Here is a 12556-nt window from a genome sequence, read left to right on the forward strand (position 1 = left end):
TGGTTTGGTCAGACATAAGCAAGAGGTGGTTCTGCAGTGTCTTTCCCTCCGCACGGCCCAAAGCTGGTCAGCAGCTCACAGGCGGCCACACCGGGACCCAGGCTCAGTCCACCGTGGGCTGAGGTCCCCTGCTCACCTCGGCCTCCACCAGCTTCTTTTTTATGCCTTCAGAGGAGTCCTCACGGTTCTGCAGCTTCTCCAGTTCACGCTCGGCTCGCTCCTTTGCCTGGCGGATATTCTGCAGCAGCTCAGTGGCCTCTGTGCTGGCTTTTACAGCCTGCCCGGAGAGGAGGGACAGGAGACAGATGGCCAGACTTACTCACATGAAAAGATGGTGACAATCTCCTCAACAAGAAAAGTCAGGTAATGCGAAGTATATATGTATCATATCCATCTTCAAAACCTGTAAACATTCACTTGATTCTGTATTTTTGTCTATGCCCAAGCGCACATCACTGAATTTGGAATGCATCTTACAGTTAAAATGGACAGCAATTTTTCCTTCTTGGGGTGCGCAGATAAAGGTGTATCTGATGGTTGTTAGTACCTTAGCTTCAGTGCAACGTAGTAAATGTAAACAAAAAGGGTCTAGTGGGCTTATCTGCCCAGGTGTTAATGCCTCACAGCATTAATTTTCACCTTACTTAATTATCTCCTTTGCTAATTAGGGATTTTTTTTTACTACTTTTATAAGAAAACAAAATAAAAACTATACTTTAAACTTTTTTTTCAAATAAATACCTGCCAAAGGATATAACAGCCACAGATGCACTGGTAATTCATAAATCTGTGCTTAAAAGAAAAAAACAGCTAAACCTTTGGAAGTTAATTTTCATTTGGGTCTTGACTATACTGTAGCTCTTATAGCACCAGAGCAAAGATCTGAGCATAAGAAACCAATAGTCTCACACTTACCTGCTTTGAAATATGATTTCTAAAAAGCAAAAACTGCAAAGAAAACTTGAACACTAGCACCATCCAATATGGGAGTCACTAGCTAGACATGGCCCCTGAGCACTTACAATGTGGTTGGTGTGACTGGAAAATTGATTTTCAGTTTTACTTATGTTTTAATTCATTTAAAAGCTGAAACAGTGTAAATATTTTAGTATTGACACATGCAGCAATGATATTTTGGATATATCAGATTAAATAACTGTATCATCCAAATAACTTCATCTGTTTCTTTTTGCCTTTTTAATGTGGCTACTAGAAAATTTAAAACTACACCAGGAGCTGACATGTGTGGTTGGCATCACACTTGTAGTGTAGAACACAGTTCTAGACAGAAACATGAATCCTCATACAAACTTCTAGCTGAAAGAGGATGGGAGAGGCTTTCATTACTGAGCTCAAGGACAGGTAAGAAGGGGCAGATTCAGGGAGAAAGAAAATGTGGTCTATCCACACAGTGGAATATCACACAGCCTTTATTTATTTTTAAGTTTATTTATTTGTTTTTGAGAGAGAGACAGAGTGCAAGCTGGTAAGGGGCAGAGAGAGAGGGAGACACAGAATCCGAAGCAGGCTCCAGGCTCCGAGCTGTCGGCACAGAGCCCAACCCATTAACCGTGAGATCATGACCAGAGCCGAAGTCGGATGCCCAACCAGCTGAGCCACCCAGGCACCACACATAGCCTTTCAAAAGAAGGAAATCCTGGGGCGCCTGGGTGGCTCAGTCGGAGAAGCGTCCCACTCTTGATTTCGGCTCAGGTCATGATCTCACGCTTCCTGAGATCAAGCCCCATGTCAGGCTCTGCACTGGCAGTGCGGAACCTGCTTGAGATTCTCTCTCTCTCTCTCTCTCTCTCTCTCTCTGCCTGTACCCTACTCTCTCTCTCAAAATGAACAAATAAACATTAACAAAAAAAAAAAAAGAAGGAAATCCTGTCACACTACAATGTGGATGGACCTCAAGGACATCACGTTAAGCAAAATAAGCCAGTTAACAAAAGAACAAATATTGTGTGATACTACTCATATGAGGTATCTGAGGTAGTCCACATCACAGAAACAGAGGGAGAACGGTGGTTTACCAAAGGCTAGGGAGAGGAAGGAAGGAGAATTAGCAGGTAAAGAGTCAGTTTGGCAAGATGGAAAAAGTTCTAGGGATTCACTGCACAACAATGTGAATATCCACGACACTACCAAACTCTATACTTAAAATGACAGCACTTCAGAGACAGTAAATTTAGTGTTAGGTGCTTTTTAACCACAACTTAAAAGAAAAAAAAAGTAAGAAGAGGCTCTATTAAACCAGGCCAGGAAACACATTCGCATTCCTGATGCGACAGGCATGTCTCAGAATCACATTCATTCCAGTCTTTTCGTTGGCATTTCCAGTGTTTGGCTGAGAGGAGGGTCATTAGCCACCAATGCACAGGATGGTGTAAACCAAACACACCCCCTCCCCCACCCCGAGCTGACTCCCCAGTTCCCCCCAGCCCTCCAGTGGGCAGGAATGCTGCCCACAGTTTCTCACTGGAAGCAGTTTGGGTCATGAACAACACCTGCCTCTCTTACAAATGTGCAGAACAGGGAGCCTGGCCCCCTGAAGGGAAAGAAGCTGGCCTCTTGGCCTCTTGGGTTCTGTCGTAGTATAATTAGAACTTTTACTTGAGTGTCTCGCACAGCTTGGTTTTTAAAAATAAACACTGCTGACATGTCTCAAAAGGAAAAAACTATATTCAGAGCTCTGATATTTTCAGGTAATAGCTCACTCCCCCTTCATTTTCCTTGGTGCTGGCTGACTAATTCGGTCTCTCTCATCTTTCAGGCTCCGGGACAAGGCAACGAAAAGTATTTGGAAATGAGGGGTAAGTTCCCCAAAAAGATCACCTCAGGCTTACCTTTTCCAGCTTGTCTTGGAGCTCCTGAATTTTGAGCTGTTGCTCAGCATTGATCTATAATTAAAATCCCGGGAAATAAAGCAAAAGGTAAATTGGCATTAACGTCTTGCTACATTTAGCGCAGTTCTATTTTCTGAAGGTTTCTCTGGGGTCTTTTTGTTCTGTTTTCCAGTGCCTACTAACGGAGAGGAAGACCAGTGGCCTATCAGAGAAGCCTTTGAATGTCCCAATGCAAACCTCCATGCTGACAATCTCCCCAGAACCAGCAACATACCAGCAACACACCAGCAAGAGAATCGAGGTTGCCGGTGCCTTAAGACTATGGAAATTTTCACGTGTGTTTTCCTAAGAGTCTCGGTTTGTCTGTTACTCTGATCGGGCATGATAAAAAATGAAGTGTCTTGTACCCCTCCTGGAACCACACCTAAGTTAAACATGCTTGCCCACAGATTGGCCATCAAAATAAACCTAGAAGAGAGTTCTCGGTCCATTGCAAAAGCATTCTTAACCAATGACTGGCCATGGAGAATAGCATTTAAAAGATTATCTACCAAAAATAGCAACACCAATAATGGAAAATACCTTCTCTAGTTTGGAATATTCTCCCACTTCAGGCTTCCCTTGATCCTTAGCCTGTAATTTAAGAGATAAAACATATTGGGAAATCTCAAGAGCCTTAAAGTCATATAAAGACAACACCGCCTGCTGTACTTTCTACCAAGAAATAGAAATTATTTGGCTGTTTTCTGTGGCCAAATAATGATAATGATGACGATGATGATAAATAAGTTATCTTCTATAAATAAGGACCAGGAGCTTTGCAGAGTATTCCATTATTCCCCAAACGTACACTGATTAAGCTAGTATTCCCTTTATTCTTGCAAAGACCATCCAGGAGTCGACCCCCCAAAACAGCCTTCTGGCAGGTGGCTGGCTACCTTCATGAGTTTATGCTGACATTCTGTGGCTTTCCGCTTGAACTCTTCAGCAGCGAGCCGAGATTCTCTCAACTCCGATTCATAGAGATCACTCCGTCTCCTCGCTGAAACGAGGTCCTCTTCCAGCTGATTCATCATTAACCTCATTTCTTCCACTTGAGCCTGGTACTCCTAAAGAGCAGGCAAGGGAAGAAGGACGAACTTTAGAACTCCTAAAAGAAAAGACAGGCAGTGAAGACAGAAGGCCATGGACCACGGAGGGAAGATGCACATTGAAGGCTGACTGGCAGAGAAGAGACCCAGGGAAAAGGTGGACAGCGACAGGCAGAAGGGAGAGGTGTAGGGAGGGTGAGGAAGAAGCAAAGAACATTAAATCCTTCAACTATTTTAACGTAGATCATGTATCATTAGTAACACCATTTGGAACACATGTGCCTGTACCTAATAAGATCCTCTGAGCAAATAATACTGCACAAGTAGCACAGAACCTTAAGGCATCTGCAACACAGGAGAGCTGAAAGGGATGTTCTTTAAACCACCAGGATAAACTGCTTACATGTAGCTTTCCTCCAAGGGTAATCATTTATATAGATTTGTCCTTTAGAAGTCATGTGCTCCTAACACAATTAGATATGGTACTAGTTTTAAAATTAACCTTTCAGACTGCACAAGGGGGTAATTGGAAATCTCCGTGGAAAGACTCTTGGAAGGTGAAACTCATCATGTCGGTTTCTCACCATTAATTTCTCTGGGCCCAAAACTGAATGATGAACTTAACGTTGCTCTTGAAATGCAAGTCACCCAGAAATCTGGAAGAGTCAGAAAGCACTGGCTCTGGTCAAAATAACTTGTGAGGACAACTCCGGAGAAAGAATTATCTTTTTCCCTTGAGCAAACCTCTAAAGTGATCCAAACAGCCTGACCTTTTCCAAAATGAATTTCTAAAATCAAAACAGAACATTTGAATTGGTTTTTCAAAAATTGGATTTACCAGGAGAAATGGGCAGTGGTTTTGAAAACTTTGGGGCAAAGTATGAAAATATTCTCTGTTAGCAAAACCAAAGCTTATGCATATTAGGATTTGAATGAGAATGGAGCCAGTCAAAGGTGCCTTGAGGCAGGGGTAGGGATACAAAATGAAAAGAACAAGGAATTGAATCAAGACTATCTTTGATACTCACAATATACATCTCTAAGATCTGTTCTCCCAAGAAATAATTGAAGCGGTATCACTTGAACAAGGACATGTTAACCAGTAAAAACAATAATTGGTTTTTTCAGTAGCAGGGTAGAAAGCAAACCTTTCATCCCATTGTACCAAGCAATACCCCCAGATGCACATTAAAGCCGAGGTGATATTCTTATGAAAATTGGATAGTTTCCATGCAAGCACACCTCTCTGTATAACTGGGAAGGGAAAAAAAAATGAGTCCAGAGTGGAGCATGGTCTCATTTCACTCCCTCCCACCCATAAGCATACTATTGTTGAAGGTCAAGCCCAGAAGTCACGGGGCACCAGGTTTTCTGGGTGATGCATACTAAGTGGGTGACACGGGTTATATAACCAGAGGTCTTCATAAGCTGCTCACAATTATCTGAACTGACAGAGTGGAACACGAACCGAATTATGTGAAATGATATATCCTTTATTTACATCTGTTACTTTCTAGACCCCTTGGTCAGAAATGCGCTATGACTTTCAAAAGGCTCTGGGCACCGTGCCTTCCTGCACCCCTTCCTCCATTAAAAAAAAAAATGTATTAAAAACTATATTTTAGAGGCATCTGGGTGGCTCAGTCGGTTAAGCGTCTGACTTCGGCTCAGGTCGTGATCTCACGGTTCGTGAATTCGAGCCCCACATCTGGCTCGCTGTTATCAGTCTGTCAGTGTGGAGCCCACTTCAAATCCTCTGTCCCCCTCTGCCTGCCCCTCCAACGTGCACCGCTCTCTCAAAAATAAACCTTTTTTTTTTTAAATCTGTATTTTACAACAGCATTCATATAAAGACAAAAACATTAATATTATCTATGAAAAAGTTCCTTTGACCTAAAAGCTCAACTTTTATCTTCTGATTAAAAAAAAAAAAAAAAAAAAAAAAAAAAGGTAAACATTTTATGGGTCCCTAAAACTACTGTGGCCCTGCTCACAGGCACAAACACCAAGCTGTAGTGGAAGCAAAGTTCTGAGAGAAAATCTTGGGTATCTTTTATCCTCAAGCTCCTTTTTCTGTCTGGAAATTGTCAGTGAGAAGGGAATGTAATTTTCGTGTTTTGTCAAGAGCAAGGACAGAGAGTTGTTCCGTCCCCTCAAAACGTTCCTCTTTCCTGAGCTGTCAGCACCCAGGGGGAGGAAGGCAAGAATCAGACAACATCTCTATCAGCATTCTGAGCTCTTGGGGTACACAGCTTATTCCACGTCATCTGTTGAGCTGCTGTTATTATGCCGCCTATATCAAGGAAATCCTATAAATCCAACAGCTAACCAAATCCCTGCTTCAGGAAAAAGTCTGAGAGAAAAGAATCAGATCTGTTTCCAAGGAGAGAGAACAGTTGTATCTCAGCATGGGATGGATTGTAGGCCAGCGTTGAGTGGGGTCAAGATGGGGAACCACGGACAACGTTCGAGGTCCACACAAAGTAAGTCTTCTGAATGGAGCCTCAGATATCATAGGAAGATAGTATCAGACATAGTCCTATTCAGTCAGAAATCCCAAAACCCCAGTGCCTTCTGTGTGACCCAGACTTCCACTTCCCTTCCTGAGGAAGGGCAAAGGGCATCAGTCATCTCTAGTAATGGTGCCTGAATCCAACTGTCATGTAAGGCTCTTAGGTGTTTTTATTTTACACCAAATGCAAACACTCTACAGGGGGTAGCTAGGCAGAAGCAAAATGTTTAGAAAATAAAATAATAAATAGCTGTATGGAAATTAGCTTTTGAGAGAAACAGTAGGGAATAAATGCCAAATCTGGGAGGAATGGACATGCTGCAAACCAACTACTATGGGTCTGCTGAAGAGCAGGAAATGCTTGCTCCTGGACTGCAGACATCGCGGTCTCCCAAAACTCACTTTAATAGATCCATCTTCCGACGAGAAATAAAATCCGAAACTGAGAAGTTTTCTGCCCCCCCCAACCCCGCCCCGCGGAACTTTTAGCAATCATTAAATCTAAACCTCCACATGTATGCCAACTGTGGTATGAATCATCAAAGGCAGTTCTTTGAACTCAACCACCAGCATGCACCTTTTCAAAATGTCCTGATAATTCAGTTTCTATGGAATTCACGGACACCAGCTGCTCCCTCTGCTGGCCAAATGCAGCTTTCATTTCCCCAGGATGTCACCAAAAAGCAAATCTCCAAAACACATTGAACTAATGGGACAAAAAGAATCCTATCTCTTGAAACTTTTAGGATGAAAACCTATGTTGATAAAAGGGGCAATGAGTCAACTGTCAGAGCAGATTTTTCAAACTCTCTGTAACCTTCAAAATCTCTAAGATTAGTATTGGTGTTCAGAACAGATTGCAACATTTCCTTTGCAGGTTATTTATAACATCTTTATCAAGCAGGAGGATATTAACTAACCACTTTAAAATATTAAGGTGATAAAGAGATCAGGCCAACAAAGTCCCCAAAACAATCATTCCATCTTTAAAGAAGAGTTAACGGACCGAATGATTTGCAGGAGTTTCTTGTATTAGCACCACCCAGATGGCTAAGTTTGTGCCACCCAGAGACAAAAATGCTCATTGCCATCGCTGCTTCCATTAGGTTTCCTGAAATGAATGAGAGTTGCCTGGCAGCTGATAATTCAGCTCTCCAATTGCTCACTGCCATCTCTTCATTAAAGTTTCTATTTACAGTTTCTTCAAAGGACAGAAAAATCCATGCTAAAAAGGAAACAATGAGGCGAAGTAAAAATGAACCATCTAAAAAGAAAACCCTTTTAGAAAGGAAAAGAGAGAGACAGAGTAAGCTTTTTAAACATCTTGATTCTCTTTTCTGAACACTCAGGGGATGGCTTTCTGCACTCAGATTCCCCGCGTTAATTCTGACTCGGCTTTCGCTGCTCAAACTCTTCTTCTATATCTTTATAGACGCTACGACTTATCCTGTCTTTTCCCAAAAACTTAAAGTGCATCTGAGAAGCTATGTAAAAGTATTTCATTGTTTTGGTGGTCTAAAGCAGAGATTGGCAAACTGTTTCTCTAAAAAGCTAGACAGTCAGCCATCTCTGCTTTGTAGGCCATATGGTCTTTGTCCCAACTACCCACCCCTGCCATTGTAGTGTGATAAGCAGCCAAGGACACCACATAAATGAATGGGCAGCTGTGTTCCAATAAAACTTTGTTTATGGATGCTGAACCAAGCATCCACATAATTTTCCATATAATTTTCACATGTCTTGAAACATTCTTCTTTTCTTTTCTTTTTCCCCCCCAACCAGTTAAAAATGCAAAAATCAATCTGAGCGTGTGGCCATGGAAAACAGGTGGTGAGCCAGATTCGCCCCATAGGCCGCAGTTTGGCCACCTTTGTTCTAAACCTACACCTTTAAGTGAAATGAGTAGCCAGGATGGGGTGCAGACCTCAAAAGGAGCTAGAACACGCGCTCCACCGTTTACATAAACCATGGAGAATCTAGTTTTCAAATGACCTACATAGCTCTCTCTCCTCCTCCCAACCCCCGCTTCCCTCTCTCCACCCTCCCCCCACCCGCCCAAACACGCCGCTCTTGGAATCAGAGGTCCGAGGTGCAGCCCTGCTCCCCAGCATCAGGTCATACCTGCTCTTTGATTTCCTGGAGCTTCCGGCTCTGCTCTCTGATGTCATGGAGAAGCTGAAGCGCTTTGTCATCCTCCTGGGACACCTCCATCCGTGCTTGCTCCAAACTTCGCTTTAAGCTCTAAGGAAAGCAAAAATTTTAATAGGGATGCCCTGTGGTGCCTGCTCTGTTTGCAAAGATTCATTAAGGGAGCTGCAAGCTGCTTCGCGGACACCAAGACGGTTTCGGGTGACGGAGCAAAGTTGACAACTTCCAGTTGGTTGCTGGCTCCGGTTTTCATCCTGTAAAAACCCTTTGGTTCAAGAATCATCATCTCAACCTTGTGACCTCGTGGGTCCAGCCTGAAACTTCATCACAACCTGCCTCCTACCGCCATCTACCTGTCCTACCAGATACTTACTTGTACGTTCAGGACTAAAAACCAATGAGGTCCCTTAGCCTTTTGTTAAACCACCATGGGGACAGCTACAGAGTCTTTTCTGGAATATCAGTTATTAGAGGGCTCTCCGGTATAGGTCCCTCTTTCAAAGCAGCAATGACTTCCTTCTTCCCTAGTTGTCATTTAAGACTCCGAGAAGTCTATTTCCACCTCCTGGCTTACGTCTCCTGGACACCTTTCATCCATAAGGTTCCCTCAATGCTTCAGTGGCACTGAAATACATATCTGAAATACAACTTCACCCACCACTGAAAGGCAGCCAAATCTGGAATGGAAACATAGCAGTTATTCTTAATCAGCCACGTTCTATAGATTTCCTTCTCCCTTGTGAAAAAAACTTGAAAAATGTGGGATTCAACTTCTTAAGACTGTTTAATTGGCCACATTAAAAAAAACACCTGAATGAAAAATTTAACGAGACAATGGAGAAGACAGTCTACTCTTGTGAAGGAAAGGAGAAAAAAAAAAAAGTCACATGGTAAATAATGACAGAGGGTCTGGGTTTTTACAGGCTGAGTCTTCTTGTTGCTACACTGGTTCTAGGCGATGGAAAACTGATCTTGGGCGGATTTGTTTATTTAAGAGTTGGGTTCCTGAGGCTGATCGTGTTGGACAGGATATAGACCAGAGAGGTTGGGATGGGAGGTGTTAGGACCCTCTGTAGCTCACTGCGGTGACAACTATGACAGTATCCAGGCTCCGCAGCCTACCTGGACTCCTGGAGCCCAGTCTCGCTGTTCTGGGACCTCCCGCCTGGCTCACTGCCAATCACACACCTTGCCTTTGAATACTCCCTCTCTCTCTACTGTCTGCCATTGGCTGTGATGTGCCTCATGAAGCTGTCATGAAACAGGATGAGACACACACGACAGGAAGTGCCACCTCCGAGGGAAGGGGACTTTGGGGAAGGCTCACACTGCATTCTGTGATGTAGGTAGCAAGGTCCTGCTCCAGGAGGGATCTCTGAGTCTCAGAGGCCTTCAGCTCCACCTCCTTCTGACTAAGCACAGCCTCCACCTCTGACACTCTCCGATGTAACCGGGTCATTTCCTGCTCCATCTGAAACAGACACATCGACAGGTTAAAAGGGCCCGTGGAGGTTCGTCAGGAGCAATCAAATCTCAAGCAGCCGCCGAAACCACCTGGTGGTCTGGGCTGGCGTTAATTCGCCAAAGGTTGGGAAGGAGATACCATTGCTTCTTCGCCCGGGAGTGCACAGTTCTTCGTAAGGACAGTCACCAATGCTAAGTCACTCCTCTCATCCAAGACTCGGTTCACACTTGGTCACTTCTCTAGCCCAGTGAGCAAGGAAGCCACAATCATCATTTTTCACCTGTATGCTTTTTGGGTTTAGTTTGGCTTTCTGCACACGTCACTTTAATTTTATCCCAAATCCATCTTGATCCCCCCCATCTCCTTGCAAAGATCTAGAGGACAAATCCAGGACAGGGCAAGGAGATATGTATTCGTCTGCACTCTTAGGAGTCCCAGGCAAGTAGTGGGTTTTATGAGCTTCCAGAGAGCTGCCCCTAGGCAGGAACAGTGAGCGTTAAGAGACGTTGAGCATAGTCAACACAGTGGCCGCAGTTACATAAGCAGGAGTTTTAAAGGACTAAGAAGAGAGACTTCGCATCACTCAAAGCGGATGGGATGCATCTCGGCCACAGGTGAGGACCCACGCCACCTGCCGGAAGAAGCAGACATCTGGCTGGGTCATGCTGAGGAACGGGCCGTTTTAAATCCAGGGCCTCCTCTGGTTAAGATTTAAAGGATTTACGGCAACGTCAAGGCCTGAATTCATCTCCCTCTGAGCTGCTGGAGGCGAGACTTCAGCGAGGGAGGGAGCGCCTCGCCCGCTGGGTATGGATCAGGTGGCTCAGCGCCAGCAGCGGCCCCGGGCGGATCCCTTGGCATAGATTGACGGGAGGATCCTGGAGCAAGGAGGGAGGCCGGCTGCGGAAATAAATACCTTGTGGCACTTGTCCTGGGAGTCTTGCAGCTCTTTGCTTTTGATGAGAAGTTTCTTTTCCATGGAGCTAGTCTTGGCAGGGGAGTCCAGACTTGACACAACAGACCTAGATACGAAAACCAGCGTTAAGGTGGCCAGCAGATGGTTCTGAAAAAGCCGCTTTCAGAAACTGCGGCAGAGAGGACAGACCTGCCGGAGTTCTGTGGCTGTCAACAGAGCTGGCTTGAGAAGGTTCTGATGACATCAAGGCCATGAGGCACAGAGCTGGACAGAAGCAAAAACTCTGGAGGCAGACAGACCTGGGTGTAAACTCAGTCGCCGCTGACCTGATGCAATGATTCAGCCTCTCTGAGCCTTGGTTGCCATCTATGAACAGATAGGCACTCTGCACCTGCTCTGTTCCACAAACTGTTCCAGGTCCTGGAACAGCTGTGAACAAGATGCACAAGGCCCCTGCCCTCCTGGAGCTGACATTCACAGAGGGCAGACAGACAGACAGACAGACACACACACACAAAGGTTACAGATGATGTCAAAGAAGAAGACGGGTGATATGGTACGAGAGAGGAAATGGGGTCAGCGGGCCTGGTCTAAGCAAAGGTGACCAGGGAGGGCCTCTCTGAGTGGTGACATCTGATCTGGGGCCTGATGGGTAAGGAGGTGCCAGCCATCAATTCTCTGGAAAGAAGCAAGCTCCAGGAAGGGGGAAAACGTATGCAAAGGCCCTGAGGCAAGAGTGAGCTAACACAGCACGTGCCTAACAAACGTCATTAGTAACTGAGCTGATCAAATTACTGGCTCTTGTATCCCCAAGCTAGCCAGTTTGGTTCTGTTTCATTTTGTAAGAGCAGCTAATGCATATTACGGTGGGCCCGCCCCCACCACACCCACGTCCCGATCCCTGGAACTTGTGGATCTGTTACCAGACATGGCAAAAAGGGACTTTGCAATGGGATTAAGTTAAGGATTCTGAGATGGAGGAGATTATCTTGGATTCACTGGGCAGATGCAACATTATCACAAGGGTCCTTCGAAAACCAAAGCAGAGGAGGAAGGGGATGTGACAACAGAAGTAGGGTCGCAGTCAGAGAGATTGAAGATGCTACACTGCTAGCTTTGAAGGTGGAGGAAGGGGCCTCGAGCCAAAGAATCTGGGCGGCCTCTAGAAGCCAGGAAAGGCAAGGAAACAGATTCTCTCCGAGAGGCTCTGAAGAGTATAGCCTTGTCTGCACCCTGATCTCAGCCCAACAAAACCCATCTTGGATTCCTGGTCTCCAGAAGTGTAAGGTGATACATTTGTGCTATTTTATGCCACTTATTTGTGGCGACTTCTTACAGCAGCAACAGGAAACCGGAACACTTCCTGAGCACGGACTACCCACATGGCTCTGGGTCTAACACTAGATATGTCTTGACTCTTTCTTCTCTATAGTTCTATGAGGCAGATACGATTTATTATCCTCATTCTATACATGGGGAGGCTGCCAATTAATAAATGGCTCCTGTTGGTCTTCACAGAGAGCTGGAGTGAGTGTGGAGGTTGACTGATGCATCCGACAGAATTCCCAGGGTGAG

The 12556-nt window shown here is 44.8% G+C and overlaps 1 protein-coding gene across 13 annotated transcripts in view; it reads right to left on the reverse strand.

Moving 5' to 3' along the window:
- Positions 1–12556, reverse strand: part of CIT (citron rho-interacting serine/threonine kinase) — a 163165-nt gene that overhangs the window by 75933 nt on the left and 74676 nt on the right. For all 13 annotated transcript variants that reach the window (XM_043557730.1, XM_043557742.1, XM_043557741.1 and 10 more), the window contains 7 exons: positions 10982–11087; positions 9928–10071; positions 8574–8693; positions 3788–3958; positions 3432–3482; positions 2850–2903; positions 137–277 (listed from right to left, as the gene is read on the reverse strand). In XM_043557730.1, coding sequence (XP_043413665.1) covers positions 137–277; positions 2850–2903; positions 3432–3482; positions 3788–3958; positions 8574–8693; positions 9928–10071; positions 10982–11087 — 787 coding nt within the window. The remainder of the gene's footprint in view (positions 1–136; positions 278–2849; positions 2904–3431; positions 3483–3787; positions 3959–8573; positions 8694–9927; positions 10072–10981; positions 11088–12556) is intronic.

Source organism: Prionailurus bengalensis, chromosome D3 (assembly GCF_016509475.1).
Source record: "Prionailurus bengalensis isolate Pbe53 chromosome D3, Fcat_Pben_1.1_paternal_pri, whole genome shotgun sequence".
Classification (NCBI taxonomy): Eukaryota; Metazoa; Chordata; class Mammalia; order Carnivora; family Felidae; genus Prionailurus; species Prionailurus bengalensis.